At 41.7% G+C, this 25,721-nt stretch overlaps 1 protein-coding gene across 5 annotated transcripts in view; it reads left to right on the plus strand.

Moving 5' to 3' along the window:
- Ten-a (tenascin accessory) overlaps positions 1-23,842 on the plus strand; it is a 169,324-nt gene extending 145,482 nt beyond the window's left edge. For all 5 annotated transcript variants that reach the window (XM_065868155.2, XM_065868156.2, XM_036819892.3 and 2 more), the window contains 5 exons: positions 1,438-1,605; positions 2,193-2,385; positions 3,378-4,762; positions 8,063-8,634; positions 15,935-23,842. In XM_065868155.2, coding sequence (XP_065724227.2) covers positions 1,438-1,605; positions 2,193-2,385; positions 3,378-4,762; positions 8,063-8,634; positions 15,935-19,806 — 6,190 coding nt within the window. In that variant the 3' untranslated portion in view covers positions 19,807-23,842. The remainder of the gene's footprint in view (positions 1-1,437; positions 1,606-2,192; positions 2,386-3,377; positions 4,763-8,062; positions 8,635-15,934) is intronic.
- Positions 23,843-25,721: the final 1,879 nt, after the last annotated feature.

The following is a 25,721-nucleotide window of genomic DNA, read 5'->3' on the forward strand; positions in this document are numbered from 1 at the left end:
GGTTTTCTAAATATTTATTTTAATGTATATTTTAAGGTCATAACTAGTTTTTATTATACGTTTTTAAAGTAACTAATTCCTTGGTTTTCTAAACATTTGATTCAATGTATATTTTGAGGTTATAAACAGTGTTTTATCATAGGTTTTTAAATTGACTAAATCCTTGGTATTCTAAATTTTTAATTAGAAGTATATTTTGAGGTCATAATTAGTATTCAGTTTAAATGTATGCATTATTTTACCGCACAAAGTTTAATAGAATTAATTAAAAGTTTTAGTTTTAAAACTTTATTATTGCTGCAAATCAGAAAGGTAAATGATTCAATTGAACACTGCGCTAAAAAATAATGAAATACGTTTAAAATGAACACTTGTCATGTATTTAAAATGTAGATCAAATTAATTTAAATTTTTAAAGACTTAATTGTGTACCATACTTTTATTTAGACTATTAATTTGACCACGACTGTACGCGAAACTATTTTATGCAGGCCATTATAGCAGCCACAACAACAACAACGGCCAAAGCGACAAAAACAGTAAAATTAAATTAGCAAAAATTGTAACAAATTTCACAAATTCCCTTGTATATACACATATTTAGTTTTTTTTTTGCCCTTATTTTTTAGCACTTTATTTTTAATGAAATGCATGTCCTTGTTTATGGACATGTTTATGGGCAGCTTTGGTCGCTTTATTTACGAGGCAATTCAATTGAATGTTTTGTCATTTGATCCGAGGGAAATGGCAGCAGGGCACTGAAAAATTGGAAACATTTTCCAGATGCAGGCTATCTCACTGGCTTTACTATATACTTTACTATCCTCATTGCACGCACAAAACACAATTAAAAATCGCATTAATTAAATATTTCAAAAGCAAAAGTTTTCGCCATTTCTTGAGTTACCAACGCGACTTGGGCTTTGTGCCCCCACCTTGAGCTTTTCCCGCTTTTCCTGCTTTTCCACCTCCTGCTGCTGCTGCTGCATTTTCTTTTCCCAACCCACTTGGTTGTTGCTGTTTTGGCCCATTGTTTTCCAACATCTTCGTCTTCTTGGCAGAAGTTTGTGCAACTTTTCCGTAGCTGCAATGCGAATTTTCTCTTGTAATAATGGCGGCGGCTCGCAATCGCCATCATTATATTTAATGCGGCTAACGCATGACTCATGGGGGGTGGGGGGTTTTGAGGATCTTAACTTATGCTCTATACCCCCAGCACCCCAAGAAAGCATCTAACTTTTTCAATTTTCCACAAACAACTGAGGCATTATCTAAGGGGCCCCACCTTGGCATTAGATGGAGGGGTCTGGATACTCGCGACTGCCTTCAAGTTCATTAAAATATTAATTTGCATGTTTGCCAGCAACTTTTGCTCTAATTTCGTATTCAATTTCATATTTCTAATGCCCCCTTTCTCCGCCTTCTTTGCATTTACAGGTTCGATGTGCTGGTGAATGGCGGCGGGGCGGTGACCTTGCAGTTCCAGCGCTCCCCCTTCCGACCTTTGACCCGCACCGTCTTTGTGCCCTGGAACCGGATTGTAGTCCTTCCACCCGTGCAAATGCAGCTGAGCGACGACGACGAGACGACCAGCAGGAATATCAAGTGAGTTTTTAAGTCTAAGACACCTAAAATTATCCTTAAGATAGTCATCAACTTAATTAACTTAAGACAAATAAGATTACGATTTTAAGTTACTTAAATTCTTAATCTGTTTTTTCAGAACGATTTTTATAAAAAAGTATAGTACAATAAAGTTTAGCAGTTATACAAGCTTGTTCATTTCATAAATATAACATATATTAAGATATAATATATCATTGCCTACTTTAAGGCACTTTAGCCATTAGTTTTCCATCTCTAAAGATATCTGGGGACATGATATTAATTCCAACGACATTTCCACAAACTTAAAACTTATTTAATTATTAATATATCATTTTAAAATATACTTTCCTCATAGAAATCTTTAGAAGTTCTAAAACAATTCTAAAGGTGTCTAAAAGTATGCAGCGATGTATGTTTTGTTCAAAATCGTGACAGAACCGTAGTTCCGAAAATTAAGTTAATATATTACGAATAGTTTATGGTATTTTGCTATGGAATATCCAATGTTGGGTATCTATTAATATATTTCCCATTTATAAACATATTTACTTCTACATTTTCATCCGTTTCTTACTTTTCCCTAGGGTGGCCCCATTGAATCCCGCCCTGACCTTCCTGAACTCGATCCACTACCACACGGCCGACGAGGCCAACGATGCCAGCAAGGTGTGCATGGACCACGATCACGAGAAGCTGAGGCCCCAGCTGATCAGCACCTGGATGCCCAATGGAGTGGGCGCCATGCCCGGCAAAAGGGTCATCTTTGCGGAGACTCAGGTGGGTGGAGTGGAGTGGAGGACCAGGACCCAGACCCAGAACCCTGAACCGGTCCCTCTCATTTGCCATTCCCTAATGCCATTCCTAATTAGCAGTCCTGGCAGCAGCTGCTGGACGCAGCGCAGTTTTAATTAATTTAAAGTTTGCCTTAATGACATTATAACTTTGCATCTGCCCGCTGAGGGAGGGATGCGGGGTGAAAGGGCCAGCGAGGTAGACATTAATTCTGCCAGGGAGCGGGAAAACCCTCCTCGAAGGTCTCGTCCTCGGCGGATTCGCAATGCGTTTAATTGCTGCACTCGAACCTGTCCAGCTGCGGTCACCAGCAGACACTTGGCTCTGTCTTTTTTCCCATTACTCGTACCTTTCTGCTCCACGAAGAGCCATTTCCCCAGGTCCAGTTAAAGTTTTCCCAGGTCAACAGTTGCCAAGGTCTCAAAAACAACAAGGGGAAACATAAAAGTGACATATTAAGTCTATGAATTGGTATTCAACCCAATTATTTTAAATCACAACTCTGCAGGTGCCCCTCAGGCTTAGCACTCTTTACTTTGGCTTAACCTCCGGTTAGTTATTATCGAACGTATACGAACATGTTTTAGCATTTTCTAAAGTTATTGTGAAAGTTTTAAATGATATTATACACAATAATCTAGACAATGCCATGGTATGTGCTCGAACCAATAGTTTGGTTTAAGTTAACCTGCAGATAACCTTAATTGATATCAGAATGATATTATAATAGGAATCCCACATAGAGCGACATTTGAAATTATTCAATTGAATTATTCAAATAATCTAAAAGAAAAGTCTCTGTTTACAAACCAATAGATAGTACAAATCGTTAGGTATCCTTAACCTAAGGTTACTTGCAATTATATAAATATGTCATATCATACTCTTTCACGCTGTGGAATTATGTCCTCAAAATAATCGTTTGATATATTGAGTTTAGAAGAGGTCTAACCCATTATTTTGCCATCTCCCCACAGATCGTCCAGGAATCCATCCAGATCCCCGGTTCAGATCTCCACCTGACCTACCAATCCTCGCAGGCCAGTGGTTACCTGAGCATCGTGCGAATGCGCTTGACTGCTGAAACGATTCCGCCCACTCTGACCCACGTCCATGTGGGCGTGGAGATCGAGGGAGCTCTGCATGTGAAGACCTACGAGGCGGACCCCAGTTTGGTGCACACCTTTGCGTGGAACAAGCGGAATGTCTACCGCCAGAAGGTCTACGGCGTTACGGTGGCCCGGATTTCGGTGGGCTATCAGCACAGCACGTGTCAATCTCCGGTATGGATTGCCCAGACAGCCAAGCTGCAGGGCTACGATGTGGATATATCCGATATAGGAGGATGGGGCCTGGACATCCATCACCACTACAACTTCCACGAGGGTATTCTGCAGAAGGGCGATGGCAGCACGCTGCACATGAAGGAATATCCGCGAACTGTGAAGGTGGTGATGGGCACCGGTCTGCAGCGACCTCTGACCTGTCCGGATTACTGCAACGGGGTGGCCAAGGATGCCAAGCTGCTCACCCCCATCGCCCTGGCCACCGGACCCGATGGCAGTCTCTATGTTGGCGACTTCAATCTGGTGCGTCGCATCACGCCCGATGGAAAGGTATTCACCATTCTGCAACTGAGTGCCACTCAGGTGTCGTATCAGTACTACCTGGCCGTCTCGCCGGCCGACGGACACCTGTACATCTCCGATCCGGAGAGGCACCAGATTCTGAGACTCCTGCGCCTGGAGAAGGTCAAGGATCCGAGCATCAACAGTGATCCCGTGGTGGGCAGTGGTCAGCGCTGCATTCCCGGCGACGAGGGCAACTGCGGCGATGGTGGACCAGCCCTGCTGGCTCGACTTTCGCATCCCAAGGGTCTGGCCATAGCCGCCGATCGCACCATGTACATTGCAGATGGCACGAATATCCGAGCCGTGGATCCCAAGGGCATCATTCACACCCTGATCGGACATCATGGACACCACAATCACTGGAGTCCTGCTCCGTGCAGTGGCACTCTGATGGCCAATCAGGCGCAGCTTCAGTGGCCCACTGGATTGGCTTTGAGTCCTCTGGATGGATCACTGCACTTCATCGACGACCGACTCGTCCTCCGCCTCACCTCGGACATGAAGATCCGCGTGGTGGCCGGTACACCACTGCACTGCAGCAACGGCGGACAAGACGGCAGGGTCAACAAAACGGGAGCGGACAATGTTTTGGGCACCGTTCTGGCCATGGCCTTCTCGCCCTTCGGTAATCTCTACATCGCGGACAGTGATTCCAGGAGGGTCAACTCCATTCGCGTGGTGGACACGGCCGGAAATATGCGATACTTTGCCGGAAAACAGGAGGGAACGGGGTAAGTGGCTTTAAGACTAAGTACATCCTTGTCCGTTTGTCCGTTAATGAGAACAAGCCCTTAGATCTCAGGATCTGTTTGAGTTCGGGTCATCAAAATTGGTATGCAGTTTTATTTAGAGGTCATTAAAATAAAGATTAATTTAATTTTAATTATTATAGTTAAATTTTTTATTTAATTAAATTTTAATGTTACTGTAACCCTTGTCCGTTTGTCCGTTCGAAGAACAAGGTCTTAGATATCTATATTTTGTTAAATTCGGGATTTGAAAGATGGTATACCATTTAACTTAAAGGTAATTCATTATTTTGGTTTAATTTTTAAACAAATTTTTTAATAATTTTGATTTTGGTCCTCTTATATGTCAATACAAAAATAATTTTTTATCAGAAAGCTAGCTAGTAAGTACTTATTGTCCATATAAATCATTAATTTATGATTGTTGCCCTAATGCCAAGATATAAATTGTGACTCCATGTTTATTTAACAATAATAAGAGTCATCCATTATGACCCATTAGCTGCTATCCTGGTTCTGAATTATGAGTGTTGTACCAGAGTTTAATAACCAATATCTCATGCAGTTCGATAGGAGGCTTAGTTGGAATGGTGTAAATCAGGCAGCTCCCTTTTCGCTGTCATTGTGGTGGTGGGGTTCCATATTTGGCCTTCGCCGGGCACCGAGTTATCAAAGTGCACAGAAAATAAATAATTCCCAGTAGCTAGCATAGCATACCCCCTGTATATGTATGTGTCTATATGTAGTTGGAATACCCGACTATTGCATTCTTAGTTGTTTTATGCCCTCAAATATTGACTGGCTACTGGGTCAACATAACAGGGAATTTGGTCAGCAGGCCGCTGGCCAAAATCCGAATGGAATGAAAATGTGGGGGAAATTGTGGGGAAAGCGGAGAAAGCGGAGAAAGGGGGCAGATTGACTCCACTCGGACTTGTTTATGCGCATACTTGACCCAATTAAGTGAGCTCCGGGCTATTTGCATATTGCCGAACGATATCAGCCAATTTTTCAAAATGTCTACCAAACGACACACGGGACAAAACGCACAGGACGTCCGAGAGGGAAAGAGAGAGGGAGAGATATAGAGAGAGTGAGCGAGAAAGGATACACTACTCCACCCCAGAGTGGGGCATAAATAATAAAAATTCAGCAAGAGCAGCACAAAATTGCCAATGCACCAAAACGGCCATAAATGTCAGGCCAACTAGGCAATACCCCCTAGAGTATGTCCATCTCTCTCTCACTCACGTCCCCTATATATGTATATACATATATTCCTCTCTCTTTTACTCTTTTTTTCCATACCGTAGCCATGTTAACTTTATTTGACTTTATTAACCCATTTTGAAGGCATCGAAAACGGTGACCAGAAATTAATTGGAATTCTCACATTGGGGAATTTCATTGTCTGATTTTTCATTGCCCCAGTACACGCACACATTGATATGTACGTACATATGTGTGTATGAATGTGTGTTGGTGTTCCAGAGGCACTAAAGCCATTTGCATTTTGTGCATTGATTAAAGCGGGGCAGAAAACGGAAACGGAAACAGCAGTCAATGAACTTAAATTCCTGACGCAAACGGAATAATTTCATGCCATGTGGCTAAACGCAAAAGTTCAGTGTTGCATAGGGCGCTATAAAACAAGTCAGTGTTGGTCAAATTCAAAAATAATACAATTTCATTTAAGGGGAATTGAATTTATGATAGCAGTGGTGAATAAAAACTAAAAGTAAATGTAAAAACCTTATGTTTTTTGTATAAAGCAGTGTTGGTATGTGAAAAATAAACCAAAATGTCTGCAGTACAGTCTCACGGAACTATAAAAACTGATGAAAGCAGCTTTAAACATTTACGACTCTATCCGATTTTAAATCGTAAAATAATACTAAAAATCCCTATAAATTCCGTGGAGTAATAAAATATTATGCAACTTTGCACCAACAACTCCAGTCAGCGGCGATTGGGCGGAGGGGTCATGTGAATGGCGTCAGGTGCCAGGGGGTTAAGGGGCGTAAAGGGGGGGCGGGCGATTGAAGTGGGCGTGGCCGGCAGACGTGGCAAAGTAATTAGCGGCCGTCGCGCCACAGACAGAAACTATAAATCAACTTTTCACTCTTTTTTTTTTTTTCTTCCCCCGGCGTCTTTTGTGCGGAGCCATATCTTTCGAGAGGTAGCAAAAGGGGTTAAGGGCCCGGGTTGGTTAAGGGGGTGCTAAGGGTTAAGGGGGCGGTCTGTGTCCGTGTCTGTTGCGTGGGCGTGGCAGCGATAAGCGGCGCCCGGAGCTCGCTTTACTTTAGACTGTTTATCGAACAAACAATGTCATCATAAATATGAGTCCCGAGCAGCCAGGGCCAAAAGCAAAAGGGGGATATCCTGGAGAAAGCCTGGAGAAAGGGTGCGTCCAGAGATAGGAAAAATAAGGAAAGTGGGAGTGGGGTGATTGCGCTCTCAACCCTTTGTACCTCATAACAATGAAGCATGATATGGAAGTTGGTCCGAAAACCCCATTAGAATCACTCAGTTGGCTTGAAGTGATAGGTATTTTAGTTATCTTGGCCAATTAGATATGTATATCCTTTTGCTTAACTTTTATTTATAGTTTATACTAAATTCACTCATCATAAACCACTCAATTAGCTTGAAAGCATAGTTATTTTTATAATCTTGGCCAATGTGATGTATATTCCCTTTGGTTTAACTTTTTTTTTATAGTTTCCATTGAATATTTAACCATGATAAAGAAGTTTGTCAGAAAAAAACCCATTATAATTACTCTTTTTTAATTTTCTTGGCCCATAAGATTTATTTTTTCTCTGGTTTAACCTTTATATTTAATTTATCTCAAATGGGTAATATGATATAGAAGTTGAAGTCAGAAAATCCCATTAAAATCACTAATTTGGCTTAAAAGCATTATTATCATATTACTTATAGTAATATATAAGTAAATTATTTATCTTGGGCCAATACTTATATGATCTTTAGTTTAACCTTTATGTTGGTATATTTATGAATATAAAACTGGCTCAATTAATAAGTATTTTAATTTAGTAAAGTAAAAAATTAATGTGTTTCTGTTCATTGATTATTTTCAACATCTTTTGTTTTTTCATAATTTGTAATTTAATAGGAACTTGTTTTTAAGGGGATCTTAACTTATATTTAAATTCGATAAAATACAGCATAATGCTCGGTAAATGCTCGGGCTAATTACTTTAATTTCCCTGCACAACTAACTCACTTTTCCTCCAATTTTCCCACATTTTCCTCCAGATCCCAGACGTGCGACTGTGCGATTGGGGGCGGCAGCAATGGCAGCGCTGCCTCGGCGGGAGTGGGCGGGGCCAGCGGCGGCGCCTACTCAACGACCGTTAACCCCACGCGTCCGAATGGCGGCACCACGCCCACCACCCCCTCAGGCGGAAACGGAAACGGAAATGGCAACGGTTCGTCGGCGACCTCGGGCGGCGGGTCAGGGGGCAGTGGCTCAAGCGGCGGCAGCGGGGCAAATGGCAGCGGTGGTGCCTGCATCTGTGCGGGCGGCATCGCCCTGTCCACCGGATCTGGCTCCAACTCCAACTCCGGAACCGGCGGCGGCGGCGGCGGCGGCACCCTGGCCAGCATCGTCGGCAGCGGCGGACTGATGTCCACCGGACCCACCACCACCACCACCGTTCTCCTGGGCGCCAAGACCACGGCGGCGGGCATCGGCGGTGGGGCGGCCACCCTGAACGACGACGGAACCCTCAGCAACGCCGAGACGCTGCTCTCCTCGAACGCCCGCTTCCAGGCCATATCCGCCATCGCGGTGGCCCAGGATGGAGTCATCAACGTGGCCGACCAAGGTGAGTCTTGAACTTTGAATGTACATATCTTGTGGGAAGCAATCCCTTTAAAAACTTACGGACTAGATACATTTTCTGAGATATATGGAATAGGGATTTTATTATTATAATTATAAGTAGGTAGCTTAAGGGAGATCTTAGGGGAGTGGTCTGTCAGTAAGGACATTTAACTTTTCAAATTTGTTTCACTAAATAAATGTTTCTTTATATTTTTTTAAATGTTTTTAAATTCAAAACTTTTAGTAGAAGCCAGATTTGAACTGTGCTAGTCCGATACATTATGCTTTTGAAACTTTTTTTTAAATGCTATAAAAAATCCATAACGTTAAAATTAACTGGATAACGTTTACAAATATAAGTTATTAAACAAACCATATCCAACTATAAATTCTAGTATTGGACAGTCAGTTCTTAAAACTAAAATATTTTTTTATTTTATTTTCAAGTAAAAATATCAATTTTTCTAAAGATACCTAGCACGTTATGTTTTAAAAATAAGTCATCGAAAACACAAGGAACCTTGCCCTTTTGTAATCTTACCTTATACACAATTTCTTAGTCAAAAATTTCAAATATTAAATAATGATTATTATGGCTTAATGATCACCATATTCAATGGATACTTCTTATTAACCAATGAATATCAATGAGATCTTTAGAAATGATAAAGTGAAATTATTAGAGGTCTTTATATGAAGTTTAATAAATTTGTAAAGCTTAAAAGAAGGTCTTACACTTAAACAAATTGTAAAATAAGTAGAAATACCTACCAAAGTTAAGATCTAGTTAAATTGAATTGATTGGTGAAGATTTCTAAGGACAGTAGTTGAATTATTTTTAACTTAGTTACTAAAAAGGCGTTCCCTCGTAGTAAGTAGGCATTCAGTAAATTCACAATGCTTGGGTTGCATTTTTAGGCATATTCCGGAGGGCTTTCAGGGATTCTGCACTCATAGAGCCCCAAACATATTGCTTTTCCAGTGTCCTGACAGTCGGGCCCAACAACTGTCATCTGATACAGCAAATTTGTCATCTTCCTCGTTGTGTTTTCCCTCATGCGTGTGTGTGTGAGGCAATTTGCTTTTGTATTGCAAACGCACACTCACACACACAACGGCATGGAAAATGGAGCATTTCCTTTGGCAAATTTTCTTCAACTCGCACTTCTTCAGCTTTTCCTTGGCCATGTTATTGTGTTAACAAGCGGCGAAGGGAACAAAAAATAGAAAATGTTAACTGCTAGATGTGGAGAAAATAGAAAAAAAAAGGAAGGAGGAAAATACGGAAAACCGGAAGTCGAATTTCGACATATTGCAAAACACAACCACAGCAAATACAATAATAATAATGACAGCAACAACAGTCACGGAAATGGCAACAAAACTTGAACAATGAACAAGCTGCGGAGGAACAAGCAATTGTTGTTGTAATTGGCCATTATGGCCAGGGGGGCTGGGGGGTTGGGGCTGGAAAAGTGGGCGGAAAATGGGGGGAGGGGTTTGTGCGGAGGAAAAGAGCGAAACCAATTTCCGTTACAATTCGAACGAGGACAAATTAGGACCCACTCACACACACACGTACGTTTTCCCAGGTAGCTGAAGAAAAACACAAAACAAAATGGCCGCCAATAAATTTCGGGAAAAGGCAGGAAAAGCGAAGGAAAATTGGGGATAGGTCACGGAGAAAAAAGATTTTGGAAGCATCATATATGAACTTGGTATTTTTTTAAAAATATACTAAACGCATCATTTTTAAAATTTGTATTTTTTCAAAAATATACTCAACATTTTCAATTAAAAGTAGATTAAAACCTAGAAATTATAAAAAGATGTAGAGTTTTAAACCTATTTTAGCTTAAAATGTGGATAAGAAAATGGTTCCAATTATTTCTAAATATTTTCCACTTCGAAAACGTACAATATTTTAAAAATTAAATTACAATTAATATAACAATTATTACAATTTGTATAGTCCTTTTGATATATTTGGCTTGGATTTTCTCCTAGAATCAAAATTAATATCCCTAAAATATTTTAAAAACTAAATTACAATTTTGATTTGAATTTAAAATGTAATGGTAAAAACCTATACATAATTCCTTAACATTTTGTTATAATGTTTTTGTCTTGAACCTAAAATAAAACATCGTTAAAAAAGCTTTTTTATATAAAATGTTAACCGCTTTAAAATATATAAAAATGCTTTCTATGCATCCCATTTAAAGTAATATTTTTTTTTTGGAAAACAAGTTAATGGCTTTTTCCTCAGTGTACAATTTGAGGGTCCTTTGTAAAAGTAAAAGCTCAAAAAAGCACGGAAGGTATAAATTTGAGTGCATTAGCAGAGCGTAATTTGATAAGACCAAAAACGTAATTAATAAATTTCCACAAGAGCAAGGGGGAGGGGGTAGACTTCCCTAACGATGGACAAAAGGGTGGATTTTCGGGGGGGTTTTTTTGTTGGGTGGCTTTCGGTTGGGAAAAACCTGGCGGATCATCATCAACGGCCGACGAAGAAGAAGAAGCCTGCCGACTCGACGCGGAAATTAATGAAAAGGCCATGGCGAGAGTTGAAGCCGTGGAAAGCAAATCAATGGCTATAATTAATCAAGTTTTAGTCTGCGCTGGTGGTGGTGCGGTGTGTGTGCACACGTGTGAGTGATAGCTGTGTGAGTGTGAAAAGCGAAAAAGTGAAAATCAATCTTATTACCTACGCGGCATTGAATTGGCAAAACTTTTTCCCCCAACTCCGAAAAAAACCCCGGGAAAACTCCGCCCCCTTTACAACATTAATCAGGGATATATACATGTGTGAGTGTGGGGGGGGAGGGTTTGTATCTGTGTGAGCAGACAAGACACATACAAATGTAGCTGCTGGCCAAGGAAACGTAAATAAGCTTCATTAGCAGCTCACAAGCTTAAGTGGCCTTTTTCCCGGCGAGTGTGTGAAAAATTATTCCATTAATTGCCCTGCCATGGAAAAAAAGGAGGAAATGCGAGCTAAAAATAAAAATATCGATGGAATCGAGGAGTGACAGCATAAATGAGAATAAAATGTGATAGTATGGCAAGTGTTGCTCGAGAAATAAAGGTATCCTAATGAGCTTACAAATTGCATTAGTCTTAAATTATATGAGGAACGTAGCATTAAAGGATTAAGTATTAAGTCAAGCAAAGACAATTTCTCAGGAAAATTCATTTAACTCATAGATCCCATTATTAAAACTACCTTAAAAATACCCTATTCTTATAATTTGGAAAGTTCTGAATGATATAAAATATATAGAAGCCTAAAGGCCGAAATTTATTTACAAAAATTCGCAGTTCTTAAATTTTAGTGTGTTCTAAATGATATGAAAAGCATAAACAAATGTTTAGAAATATTAAAACGACCTTATTAATATTACCTTAAAAATACCCTATTCTTATAATTTGGAAAGTTCTGAATGATATAAAATATATAGAAGCAGAAAGGCCGAAATGTATTAAAAAAAATTCCCCGTTCTTAATTTTTAGTATGTTCTAAATGACATGAAAAGCCTAAACAAATGTTTAGAAATACTAAAACGACCCTATAAGCTTGATGAATGAATGTTTTAAAAAGAAAGCCAGTTTCAATGAACTCAGGGAACTCTTTATAGCACTTCAAAGGTCGCCAGTTTGTATAATTTCGTATGTCTATGCGATAATCTGCCTTATATCGGTATCGTTAAATCGCGAAGTCAAAGGGCCCCATCTACATTGTACTTCTCCATCGATATCAATTGCGCCAGCGATTTGGACATATGCCAGCTGGCCATGACGACTGTTTAACGCTCGGGACAATTGCAGGACACCCCGAGATCTGAGATCTGTGTGGGCTGCTGTGGGTGTGGGTTCGAAACCAACCCACTGCGGATGGTTTCCGGGAACGGGGGGGTTGTGGAACTGGAACTGGTGGAGCAGCAAACATTCGGCGACACAATGGCAACAACCCTTTGCACTGGGCACAAACAAGTTGTTCAGTTTATGGGGTCATTACCATTACATTACAGCTCGCCCGCACATACATATGTGTGTGTGTACATGTTCAGGGGGGGTGGAGAGGGTTCCAGGGGGTTCAGGGGGTTTGGTAACCTCCAGCTGAGCGTCACACATTTATTGCATTGAAATTCGCTCAATCGCTGGCCTGGCGCTTTGCCAATTCGAATGCCAATGCCCCAGCATCAGTTTGGGAAACCAAACGCCTACACTGCAAAAAAATTCTAACTTATTGGCAATAAATTGGGTAGTTCTTTCAACAAAAATATATTAACATTTTCTGCTTACTAGGGATATTTTAAATACTTAATAGAGCTATTGGTTTTGGTAAATTTAAAAAACTTATATAAATGTTGAAAAACAATATTAAAAAATTAACATTTTTCAAAGTCCTTATGTGTTTTTAAATAATATTTCTGTTTAGTTGGGCCTAATTATATTTTACAATATATTTTAGATATTTTCTGTAACTATAGATCTATTTAAATTGAATAGTACTTTTAAAAGTATCCCAAAAACAAATCTGGGTACTAAAATGAATAACTTTCAAAGGCCTCAAATATTTTAAAATACCATTTCCTTTATATTATTATATTTTACAATATATTTTAGATATTTTCTGGCTTATTATATTTAACAATATATTTTAGATATTTACTGGAACTATAGATCTATAAAAATTTAATAGAACTTATAAAAGTATCCCAAAAACAAATCTGGGTACTAAAATGAATAACTTTCAAAGGTCTCAGATATTTCAAAACACCATTTCAGTTTGGTTGAGGCCTATTATATTTAACTATGTTTTTTGTACCTATTTTATTTACGATTTTCATAAATGTGGTACTACAAATGAGCATTTTTCTTACTGCACAACCCACGCAAACCCGAAACCAAAAAGCTCCTCTAAAATGAGACCATAATGGCTTACGCTCCAACTGCAGAGGGTCACAGATGGGGGAATTTTGTGGGATTGCGGGCGGTCGGTCATGTGTCTCCTGGAGGAAGGGTACCCCCTACTATCCGCTTTGCTTTTTGGCCCCCGGGTAAATGAACTGTAACGCAATCAAATCAACACTGCCCGCACCGCAATAAGAATAACCCACAATGTATTTAATATTTTTATTGTGATATGTGCAAATAGCAACTGGCACATAATTCGCAATCAGCGGTGAATTGTTGCATACAATAATAGTGTGAAATGGATGTTTATGGTTGGTCCAGGACAAGGGTAGTTTTGGGAAAGTCGTGACTTCGTTTTCCAGACTGTTATTTAATAGTTGGGGACATAAGTACAAACTACAACTTGTAGAACAAAAAAATAATTTTATTTAAGATTTTAGAAATTTAGAAAAGGATATATTAAATGGAAGCCCTGAAAAGTGGCCTCTAAGATATTTTTCAAAATAGCAGGCGTTTTTAGATGTCCTATAAATTAAGAATTAAAAGAAAGAAAGAATATAGTAATTATATTATCTAAAATGAGATACACATATCTCTTAGATTTTTCTTTAAAAAATCAGGGGCTTAAAGATGGGGAACCAAAAATAGCTAACTATTCTTGAGAACACATCCTTAAATCGACTTTTTTAGCGCACTTTCTGTGGCTGAATGACCAAGTTTTGTGGCATTTTTAGATGGATGTAGTTGTGCACCATGATGTCAAGTTAATGTGCTCCTAAGACACCCCCTTTGTAGACACCCCTCTCCACTTAGTTTCTTATACAAATCGCTGTCATCATCGTCTTTTGTTGCTGTCTGTTTGCAATGCAAAGCCGTAGGAGAAGGGGGGTTTGAGAAGTGTTGAAATAAAATGGGGGGCGGGGTGGGATGATAGGGGATGTGGGGGCGGAAGGCAAGCAAATTTATGCAAATCCAAAGCGATTTTCAACACTAACTAAAATGAAACGCTTTACAGGGGCGGGGAAAAGGGGGGGAGGGGGGCGAGATAGGAGCCATAGCAAATTGCACAAAAATACTTAAGACACTCGCTCACAGATGGAACCTACCTACGCCATTTTGTATTTGTGCATTTGCAGTGATTCAAAAACTTAAAAGGGGGTTGTAGATGGGGTGGAAAATTCAGGAAAATTCAGGGGGAGGGGGTTTGTAAAATGCAATGGAACAGTAAAAACAAACAACTGCAGGAACTTGGCGTTTAGCTTAAGCAAATGATCAACAAACCGAAGGAGAATTCTGTGGGGCATGGGGCATGGGGCGTTAAGGAAGTGCGAATAAATTTGATGACCAGTTAAAAGGAATTGTCCAAGGAGCTGGGAATGAATAAATGAGTCAATTATCTGGCAAGGACAACGAGCGTGCGACTTTTTTACGACGCCCTCAATGTTGGCAAAAAGGTAATCAAATGCCAAGCAGATGCTCGCTGGAAAAAAGACAGATTTTCCCGCTTTTCCAGCCACCCATTAGGTAGTAAATAAAGTTGATAAGCCACGCTTGCATGCTGTAGCCTCTATAAGGGCGTTAAAAGTTCCAAGTGTTCGTTATGCTCGGTAGGTATTAAAAATTTACCTGGCTTTCGAAACTATCAGATGAACAACTCTTTCTTTCTAATTAATTCGTGAGATTTTAAGGGTTATTGGCGTTACTTTTGAAGCTGAGTGGGCTATTAAAAGTCTTTTACAGTAAGGTTTAAATAACAGCTTTGATATACTATAACATTAAATAAAGATTTTGTTAACTTATTTTGCAAGTTTAGCGTCACAAAATACTTATAAGCCTAATGACCATATCACACTTGGTTGAAATCCGATTGGTTTAAAAAAAATCATGTCAGCCTAAAGAAAAAAATGTGAATTTGGATATGAAATCGGAAGAAACTTAATATCATATAGGGTGACATGATTTCTTTATTCAAATCTTATATAATTCCATCTTTAGAAAGTGTCATATGACCATAACTATTTTATTTTTATGCTAGACTTCAATCCTTAGATCTTCTGAACATGATATCCTAAATGATCCCATGACTTTTCATACGAAGTCATGGTATTCTATAAAGTGTTATCTTAAGTAAGTGTAAAGATCTACGGAACATGTTCCTATAGGTTGTCCTGACTTTTTAAACAGAATAATCCATATAGTCGTATCCTTAGTAAGTGTGATATGACCATAGCTTTTTTTAATATATAAGCTAGACTTCAAGATAAAGATATAACAAACTTAAAAGTACTATAAAGTTACATATAACGTTTTTTAAATGTATCTTTCTTACATGTAGTATACAACTCCTTAACCTATACCCATACCATATATATTTCCAGGATCCCTGCACGTCTTAGCTTTGGAGCACTATCTGCCCTCGCACGACGAGAACGGCGAGTTCCACATTCCCTTCCCGCCGTCCAGCGAGATCTATGTGTTCAACCGATACGGTCAGCATGTGGCCACCAAGGATCTAACCTCAGGAAAGACCAGATATAGCTTCCTGTACTCAAAGAACACCAGCTTCGGCCGGCTGTCCACGGTGACGGATGCCTCTGGCAACAAGATCCAGTTCCTGCGCGACTACAGCAATGTGGTGAGTTCCATTGAGAACACGCAGGACCACAAGTCCGAGATCCAGATCAATGGCATAGGGATAATGACCAAGCTGAGCGAGAAGGGTCGCCAGGAGATCGAACTGGACTACGACAGCAATACGGGGCTGCTCAACTCGCGATCCTCGGGCGGTGAGACCTACATCTATCAGTACGATGAGTTTGGCCGGGTCACGGGCATGATCCTGCCCAGCGGCGAGATCGTTAGGATAACCTCCCAGCTGGCCGATAGCCAGGGACTCACCGTCTATGTCCACGCCTCCGTGGAGTCGCTGTTCTCCCGCGAGCGGATTGCGGGCGAAGCCAATGAACTGCTGGTCCTCGGAGGTGTGAGATCCACATTCCTGAAGCGCGGACAGGCCCATGCGGATGCGGAACTCAAGGCGAACAACACCCTGGTGATCCATGGAGACAATGGCGTGGTTGTGGAGGCCTCGGCTGTGGCCAGGCATCCGTTGCTGGAGGCCGCTCTGCCCGTAGAGGCCGAGATGCTGGCCATGTGGTCGCACCAAAGCGTCACCTTGGGTGAGGGACTGACCAACTCGATGTACTCGGTGTACAGTCTCGTGGGCGATGTAAGGAATCCCCAGCAGACGCTAAACCGCGAGATCTGGGTGAACCAGTCGCGAGTCATAGGGGTAGAATTCGATCAGTTCACCAACCGGGAGACCTTCTACGATGCCCGACGCACCCCCATCCTGATAGTGGCCTACGACCAGTCGGGTCTGCCCAAATCCTACTACCCAACCAACGGATATCCGGTGAACATCACCTACGATCGCTTCAACCGAGTGGAGGGCTGGGCCTGGGGACCCGCGGAACTCAAGTACAGCTACGACCGGCATGGCCTGCTCTCCGAGATCACCTCGCAGCAGGACGGGATCGTGTCCTTTGTGTACAACGACTGGAATCTGGTCTCCGAGATCGGCCTGGCCAGTCAGCGGAAGTTCGTGCTGCAGTACGATGATGCCGGCGGTCTGAGGCATGTGGTCCTGCCCTCGGGAACGAGGCATAGCTTCAGCATGCAGACCTCTATAGGATTCATCCGGTGCACCTACACGCCGCCGGGCAGCACGAGGGCCTATCTGCAGCACTACAGCCATGCGGGTGCCCTGCTCCAAACGATCCTGCCGGGAGATGGAGCCAGGATTGTGTACCGCTACAATGCCGCTGGCCAGCTGACAGAGGTGGTACACGGGGATGGACGCAGTGAGTTCCAGTACAACGAGGCCACCGGAATGCCCAGCACGGTGTCGCATACAGAAAGGGAACTGGAGTACCGCTGGGACTTTGAGTATGCCGCGGGCTTGCTGGCCGAGGAGCGCATCGATTATGTGGCCAAGACGGGACTGAGCAATGCCAAGTTCAGCTACGAGTACGACTCCCAGCTGAGGGTGGTGGCCCTGCAAGGCAGGATCGGGGGTCAGAGTCTGCCCTCGCAGGCCTTTGCCTACGATCAGCGGACGGGAAGACCCTCTTTGATTGGCCAGTTCCGGTTCTCGCAGCCGGCACAGAATCAAACCCAGCTGCACGATGGCACTGCTAGCTTCACTAGGACAGTGGATGGTCGTTTCCAAACGCAGAGAATGGCCCTGGCCATTCACCGCCTGGAGGTGTTCCGCATGGAGTTCTCGTATGGAGTGCACGGCAGGATCAGCCAGACCAGGACCTACACCAGGAACATGGCCGTGAATAGCTATACCAATGTGAAGAACTACACCTGGGATTGCGATGGACAGCTGGTGGGCGTGGAGGCCCAGGAACCTTGGGGCTTCCGCTACGACGACAATGGGAATCTGCTATCCCTTACGTATAGGGGCAATACCATACCCATGGAGTACAATGCCCAGGACAGGATTGTGAAGTTCGGCGAGGGGCAGTACAAGTACGATGCTCGTGGTTTGGTCGCCCAGAATGCCAGGGAGGAGAGGTTCCACTACAATACCCAGGGACTCCTAGTGAGGGCCTCCAAACGAGGTCGCTTCGATGTGCGCTACTACTACGATCATCTGAAGCGTCTGACCACCAGGAAGGATAACTTTGGCAATGTCACCCAGTTCTTCTACACCAATCAGCAGCGACCCTACGAGGTCAGCCAGATCTACTCACCCAGGGATGGCAAGCTAATGTCGCTGACCTACGACGATGTGGGTCATTTGATCTACGCACAGGTTTATCGGCACAAGTACTACGTGGCCACGGACCAGAGTGGCACTCCCTTGATGCTATTCAACCAGTATGGTGAGGGCATCCGGGAGATCATGCGTTCGCCCTTCGGCCACATTGTCTACGACTCGAATCCCTATTTGTATCTGCCCATTGACTTCTGTGGAGGCATTCTGGACCAGGTAACCACCCTGGTGCACATGGGCGATGGCCGGGTATATGACCCACTGATTGGCCAGTGGATGTCCCCCGATTGGCAAAGGGTGGCGGAGAGGATCATTACACCCACGAGACTGCATCTGTACCGCTTCAATGGCAATGATCCCATCAATGTGGGTCATGAGCGTCACTATCCCGAGGACTTTGCCGCCTGGATGCGAACTTTGGGCTACAATGTGGGCAACCTGGTGCCCCAGCTGGCCAGGGATTTGTGGCAACCGCCGGCGTTGTGGGGTCGTCCTCCGGCAAATCCAGTGGCCCTCAATCTGCGTCGACCCTTCGACAACATACCCACCATGGCGGTGGAGAGCGGCTTCCTGGCCCACTTGAATGTGCGCCGAATGTCGGACTTTGAGCAGCTGTCGGCGCCACCAAGATCGGCCCTCAAATGCGATGTGATGGACCCCTCGCCAAAGACCATTGGATCAGATACGGAGCCACCTTTCGGCAAGGGCATCGTGGTGTCCCGCACTGCCGATGGCCAGGCCATAGTGTCCAGTGTTCCGGCTGCCAATGCCATTTACAGGGATGTCTACACGAGTGTCTTCAACCGCTCCAAGCTGCTGCCCTTCACCTTTGTGGTACACAATGCCCAGCAGGACTCGTTCTTCTTCGTCAAGGAGGATGCCTGGCGGGCCACCGAGGATCGCCAGCAGCTGAAGCGGCTGCAGGGTCAGGTGAACACCACTTTCCATGAGATCACCAGAGAGGCGACTGCGGGTGGTGGTTCCGGAGGGGCAACTGGTACTGCCTCCTCCTCCTCGTCGAGCAGCTCCTCCTCGAACAACGGCAACTATCTGGATGTGAAGATCCATGGGGCACATGCCATCATCAATCTGCGGTACGGCACCACCGTGGCCAAGGAGCAGCAGCGACTGATGCACCACGCCAAGCTGACGGCGGTGCGGAAGGCGTGGCACCGCGAGAAGGAGGCACTGCGCAGCGGACTGACCACCACGCTGGAGTGGAGCCAGCAGGAGACCGATGAGATCCTCAAGCAGAGCTATGCCAACAACTACGAGGGTGAGTACATCCACGATGTAAACCTCTATCCGGAGCTGGCGGAGGATCCGTACAACATCAAGTTCGTGAAGAAGAAGGGCGCCACTGGCGGTGCGGCGGGGGTTCCAAATTCACGAAGGAGACGCCGCCGATCCACCGATCCCATCGATCCTGTCCAGGAGGAGGAGGAGCCGAAGGTCGACTGTTAGCTCAACGGAGGGAGGAGAGCCCACTAGATCGCAAGGAGCGTCGCAAAAACCCAAGAACAGGAGACATAATTATTTATATTTATAAATATATATATATATCAAAGTATATATATATATATAGTACATAAATCTATGTTATCGAACCAGTTTTTTGATGTCAAGGAACATTATATATATATATACACGTATACATAAAATATTTTTTTTTTATTGTTAGCTATTAGAGAAAAGTAAAAGAAAAAAAAAAAGAAAAAGTAATGGAAATTAAGAAAGCGACATGCCAACATAATCCCATGTAGCTGCATGTACGTTTATATGTGTGTGTGTGTGACGTCAGCTACAGATACAGATACAGATCCAGATACGGAATAAAGAATAATACAGCCACGGATATAGAAGCAGTTATAGATATACAGATATATATATATAAAGAAGATATAAAGATAATGGATAGCATAGTGTAGTAGTCATACGAGCATAAAGCGTACCATACATACAGACATATGTACATGCATACTCACCACAATAAGGGGCGAAGGCGGGAAACTCACCATTCGGGGGCGGGGCGGGTGTATCCTTTTTTTTCGTGGTACTCGAGCTTTTTGAGACTGGCATAGTTTTAAACAACAAGAACAAATTGAACGGCGACCGACCGACGACGGACCTTCAGGAGCTGATCCCACAGATCTATCGATTCCAGCCATCCAATGTACATAAAGGGGCGAAGAGGAGAGTGGTGGGCCAACCGGAAACGGAAGTGGACGTGAACATTTGGGGGGACAGCCCAGACCAAAACACCCACACACACACACACACACACACACACATAGACCGACGGACTAACTACACTAGACAACCGGTTTTGGGGTTGTGGGAGATTTTTGCTTAGCGAAAGCTTTCTCTCATTTGCTTTGCACAGTGTCAGCTTCGAAAATTCAACGGGAAAAAAAGAAAAGAACAAAAAAAAACAAACGTATTTATAGAGATCGAACAAGAAAATTTAGCTGCTAGGCAAAATGTTTTTTTTTTAATAACATATATATATGGATATACATTAAATATAGAGAACACACACACACATATTTATAGAGAGAAACCTATAGCTGTAATGTCCTGATAGATAAGTTTAAGTTTTGTCCTACTTAATTAACTAATTTATTCATTATTATTGTTCATATGGCCGAGGCAAGGGCAAACACACAAAAATCCACAATCCAAAAAGAGAGAAAAACATAAAAAATATATCGAACTAATTTTAATTATACATATATGTAATGCTATTATTGTGTGGAATGTGAAATGTTTTGTTATTATTTGTAAGTCTGCTTTTCTCGAACTCAGCTCAATGCGGCCCATATAAACTCACAACCATAAAACGAATCGAACTAAATAAAGCTTATAAAAACAGTATTAAAAAAAAACAACACAAACACGAAATAGATATATGATTTCAGCTTGGAACCTTGATCGAGATCGTTGAGCTTTCCGTCCAATTTGATTGAGATTGCCAGGGATCCAGAAAGATATAAGATGCCAATTAAAGTAGAACTTAATCGGATGATTTTCGCCCATTTTGCTTCGCTTGAGAATAACACACACACACACACTTTGCAGCCCGAATTTCCCTAGTTTTCCATGAATTGGTGCTTATCGAATTTATTGCCACAACTATATGTGTAGCTATAGTTGAATAATCGCGTGTGTGTTGATCGTTTCCTTGCCTCCTAGAGATTAAGCGAAGAATTGCTAATAAAAACCCGTAGAGAAGGAAAACAAAAGATTGCTGAATTAGTTGCGAACGAGCAAGAAAACGAAATTTTATAAAAATTACCAACTCGAAAACCGAAAACCGAAAACCAGACCACAAAACGAGGCCAAAACGATCGATCAGTTGGACAAGAAGGGAGCCGCAGGAGCCAGCCAAGTAGAATGCAGCTTAGAGCAGAATGAGTGTCCGTATGAGTGTCCGCATAAGGGAGAGAGTGCTGTCCGCCCAAGGGGGATTCGTGTCCGCCCAGGGGAGAGAGAATGCCCGGATGACAGAGAGTGTCCGCTCAACAGAGAGACGGTGTCCGTTCAGGAGAGAGATAGGGTCCGCGTGCGTGCGATAGCGTTATATCAAAATATAAGAAAGGAAATTCGGTGTCTCCCGATATTCGCCGAAGTATCTGTGTATATATATTAAGGCTAATCAAGGTAAACTAGTGTTATATCGTATATGGCACCGTGCATCGTAATCGCTAGTTATAGAAACAAACAAAATAGAGGCCCACACGCCAAAGTGTGCGCATTTTTTTTGCTTTTTTTTCTCCATCGTTGTCGCGCCTAACTAGATGTAAAATAAACGAGACAAACTATGGGATAAATGGCATATATATGTGTATTAATATATATGTAGTATGTATAGGAGTCTATGTGTTAGATGTACGTGTGCGGGGTACCACTGTACTTTCCGCTCGAATTTCTCCCATCTGGTTTTCGATTCGTTTCCATTTCCGTTTCGTTGATTGGCAAACCAAAACAATTCGAAAAAGAGCAGGAGTCAGTTACCTATTAGAATTTGGCAAGCATAAAAAGCAAACAAGCAACAAAATGAAAAATATAAAAAAAAAACGAAATGAAATTGCTTCAAAAGCAAACAAAAAATATAAACAAATGGCACACTAAAATTAATATTACGGATTAGAGCGAACTATGAAATGGCTTGAGAACGGCGGAAACCGAAATAAAATAAAGTAAAAGTAAAAGTAAAGTAAAACAAAACAAGAACAGCAGACGCAGCAACAAATATTTATGTGTACATAACTGAAAAAACCAAGTATTTTAGGATATTTATGTTAGAGCTACACGAACTTCAACTCAAACCGAAGGAGTAACTTACAACTAAACCTAAACTTAAACCTAAACTAAAGCTAAAGTCGGTGGGCGGTAAGGAGGAGAAATACTTAGCAAATAAAGAAACAGGGAAACAATTGAGATAAATTAACATTTAAACGTTTTGCACACCACAAACAAAATAAACAAGCTAAACAACAACTAGAAAGCAACTCACACAGATACAGATACAGAAACCGATACACATACAGATACAGATACACACGCACACAGATACACTCACACCGACAGATACACTCGACAGCAAAGCAAACAACAAAATTTAGCAACAACAAGAATTTATGAGATATAATAAACAAATAAACAAAATAATATAAACAAACCAACCAAAAGGCAGCGACGCAGCAAGAAAAGTTGAAATACTTATTATAAACAAATAAAACGCAGAGGAGAACAACAAAAAAAGGAGAACAAATTATATTTATTAGACAAAATAGCAGAGAAGAGGAATCTGTAGTATATCGAACTATGTAATTCACAAATAGTAAATAAACCGAGGCAAAACCAAGCAAACCTAAGGAATATTGTAGGGCAAATTCAACTAAACTAAACGAAAAACAAAAAACGAAAAACGAAAAAAGAACAAAAAACAAAAAACATAAAACACCCCAACTTTTTTTTGTCTGTGTAAGCTTAGTGGAGAATTCAAGGGCCGGCGGGGGGCGGCAACCCCCCTCCCCAGAACAACCCCCCCGCAATTGTCAATGCAAAACGATAAACGATAACCCCCCATTCATCACCTAGATCCCCCTAGGCATATGCATATATCTATCGGTAAATGAACAATTATATATGGCATTATATTACCACAGCAGAACAGTAAAATAAAATGACATCAAATAAAAATAATTACGATAATTATTGCAATAATGATAATGATATACCATATATGTAATGATTTCAACGCGAAACGAGAATATTTTAAGCGTATTAAGTTGAACTATATTATAAATGAAAATATATAAATGGAAAAAAAAAACAAAAACGAAAAAAAAAGAATGCGTCAAGCGATAAAAATAAACCAAAACAAAAAAGAAAACCACACACAACACAACTTCTGAGGATATCAAGGGTCTAAGAATAAATAAAAACTAATGAATTAATTAAAAATAAATAAATGAATATGAAAACTAAATGTGAAGCTATAAAACTGTGTTCTTATTTGATTTGATTATTTTAAATGGCAGAGTTTTAAGTAAGTATAAATATGAGATACTTTTAAATCTATAAGATATATTGATATTGCAATCTATAAAAGTTCTTTAAAAGGAAAACGTTATAATATTTAAAGGAATTTTTAACTGGCTTGGCAGATTCTTACCTTGAGATATATACTTAATTGGGATCTTAAAAATGAAAATAGCAAATTTACACCTCAATTGATCCTGTTTTTGGATAGATGGCAATGCAGCCAAGTGGTTTATGATATGTATTCCCCTAAAAGGCACTGTTTAAATACCCTAGAAACGTGATCATTGGGTGCCTGGCAGTCGAACCACTTGCCACCCAAGGAAGTTAAGCCCCGAAATGCATACATAATAATCATCTGCGTTGGTGTTGCTGCCGTGATGTTGCTGTTGCTGCCGGGATGTTGCTGCTGTCTTGGCCAGAGCGTTGACACACATGCATGCCAAATGAGTTTTGGGGAAGGGGCAGGGGAACCGGCATTTGCCAAAAGATTTGGCCAGGCCCACGATGCCGGAGCCAGCTGCACTAGATTTGAGTGAAATGTTGCTACTTCTGGGCCCTGTAACTGCTGCTGCCACCGACTGGCAGTGCCGGTGCATCTGCATCTTTGCATCTCCATCTCCACCTCCACATCCACCTCCATCCGCAGCTGCAGCTGCAGTTAAATATTCAAATTTATACAAAGCATCTTCAGGTGCTCGTTGAGCAGTTGTGTGCTGCCTGTTTACCAACTACAAACTATGTGTCAACAGCGGCTCAGGCCGAGACAGATGAAGAAAGCATCCACTTCCTGGCCCCCAAAGTCCTCCTCCTTGGCCCTCATACCCCTTTGCCCCCTTCAGGGACTGCTGCATTATTTATCCCCCAGAAAAAGGGGCTGCCGATGGGCGGGGCACTCACCTCAGCCGGGTCGAGGCTGCTCTCCATTTTCTGCATTTCAATTACAGACTTGCCGGCACCCTCCATCATCTCCATCTCCATCATCATCATCTGCATCATCAGTATGCACCTACCTCTGCCTCAAGAGCTGTTTTCTAGCCTAGACCTGACACCCGGCCGAATTCCGAATACCAAAAATGGGGGGAAAAAAGCACAGAGATGGCGCCAAAGAAGTGCCAGAAGTCAAAGTCCCACAGCAGTTTCGATACGGAATGTTAATATGCCAAAAACAAATAAAAGGACCCACAACCTGAGTCAGGTGGGCCCATCAACAGCTAGCTGGTACTCGTAGATGGGGTCTGCTTCTCGGGAACTCTTGAAAACCATAGAGATTTAGTGTTCTAAAGTCGTGTTATAACGTTTAAAAAACTATCCTAAACGCTAGTCGTATACAAATAACAAAGATCTCATTCCTAACTTTACTTTAAAATAACTTTCGTCTAAGCTTGTCATATAATATTTATAAAGATCTCATTCCTAACATTACTTTCCTTAAAAAACAAGCGATTTTACTTCCACTTTTAGGTCGAACTCAAATACGTTGAGATTTCCAACGATTTATGGTAGTAAAAGTACTGTTTCTGAAGAACTCCTATGAACCATAGAGATTTAGGTATTTTTATCATATTATACAGTTGATAAAGATCTTAATTCTAACCTTACCTCTCTTGAAATTACGGAATAATTTAGCTATGGTTTTTAAAAGTCTACAGTTCTACTTTGTAAATTAAGCTTTACCTTAAATCAAAAAATGTATATTATTCTTCAGTTATTAGTCCTTACCTTGCTTTCCTAAAAAATTAATATTGTTTTTGAAATATCTACAGTTTCACATATGCTATAACTACTGGAAAAGCAAAAAATCCGTTTTTTAGTTTATTATTCAGATAATT

Source organism: Drosophila suzukii, chromosome X, assembly GCF_043229965.1.
Source record: "Drosophila suzukii chromosome X, CBGP_Dsuzu_IsoJpt1.0, whole genome shotgun sequence".
NCBI classification, from domain to species: domain Eukaryota; kingdom Metazoa; phylum Arthropoda; class Insecta; order Diptera; family Drosophilidae; genus Drosophila; species Drosophila suzukii.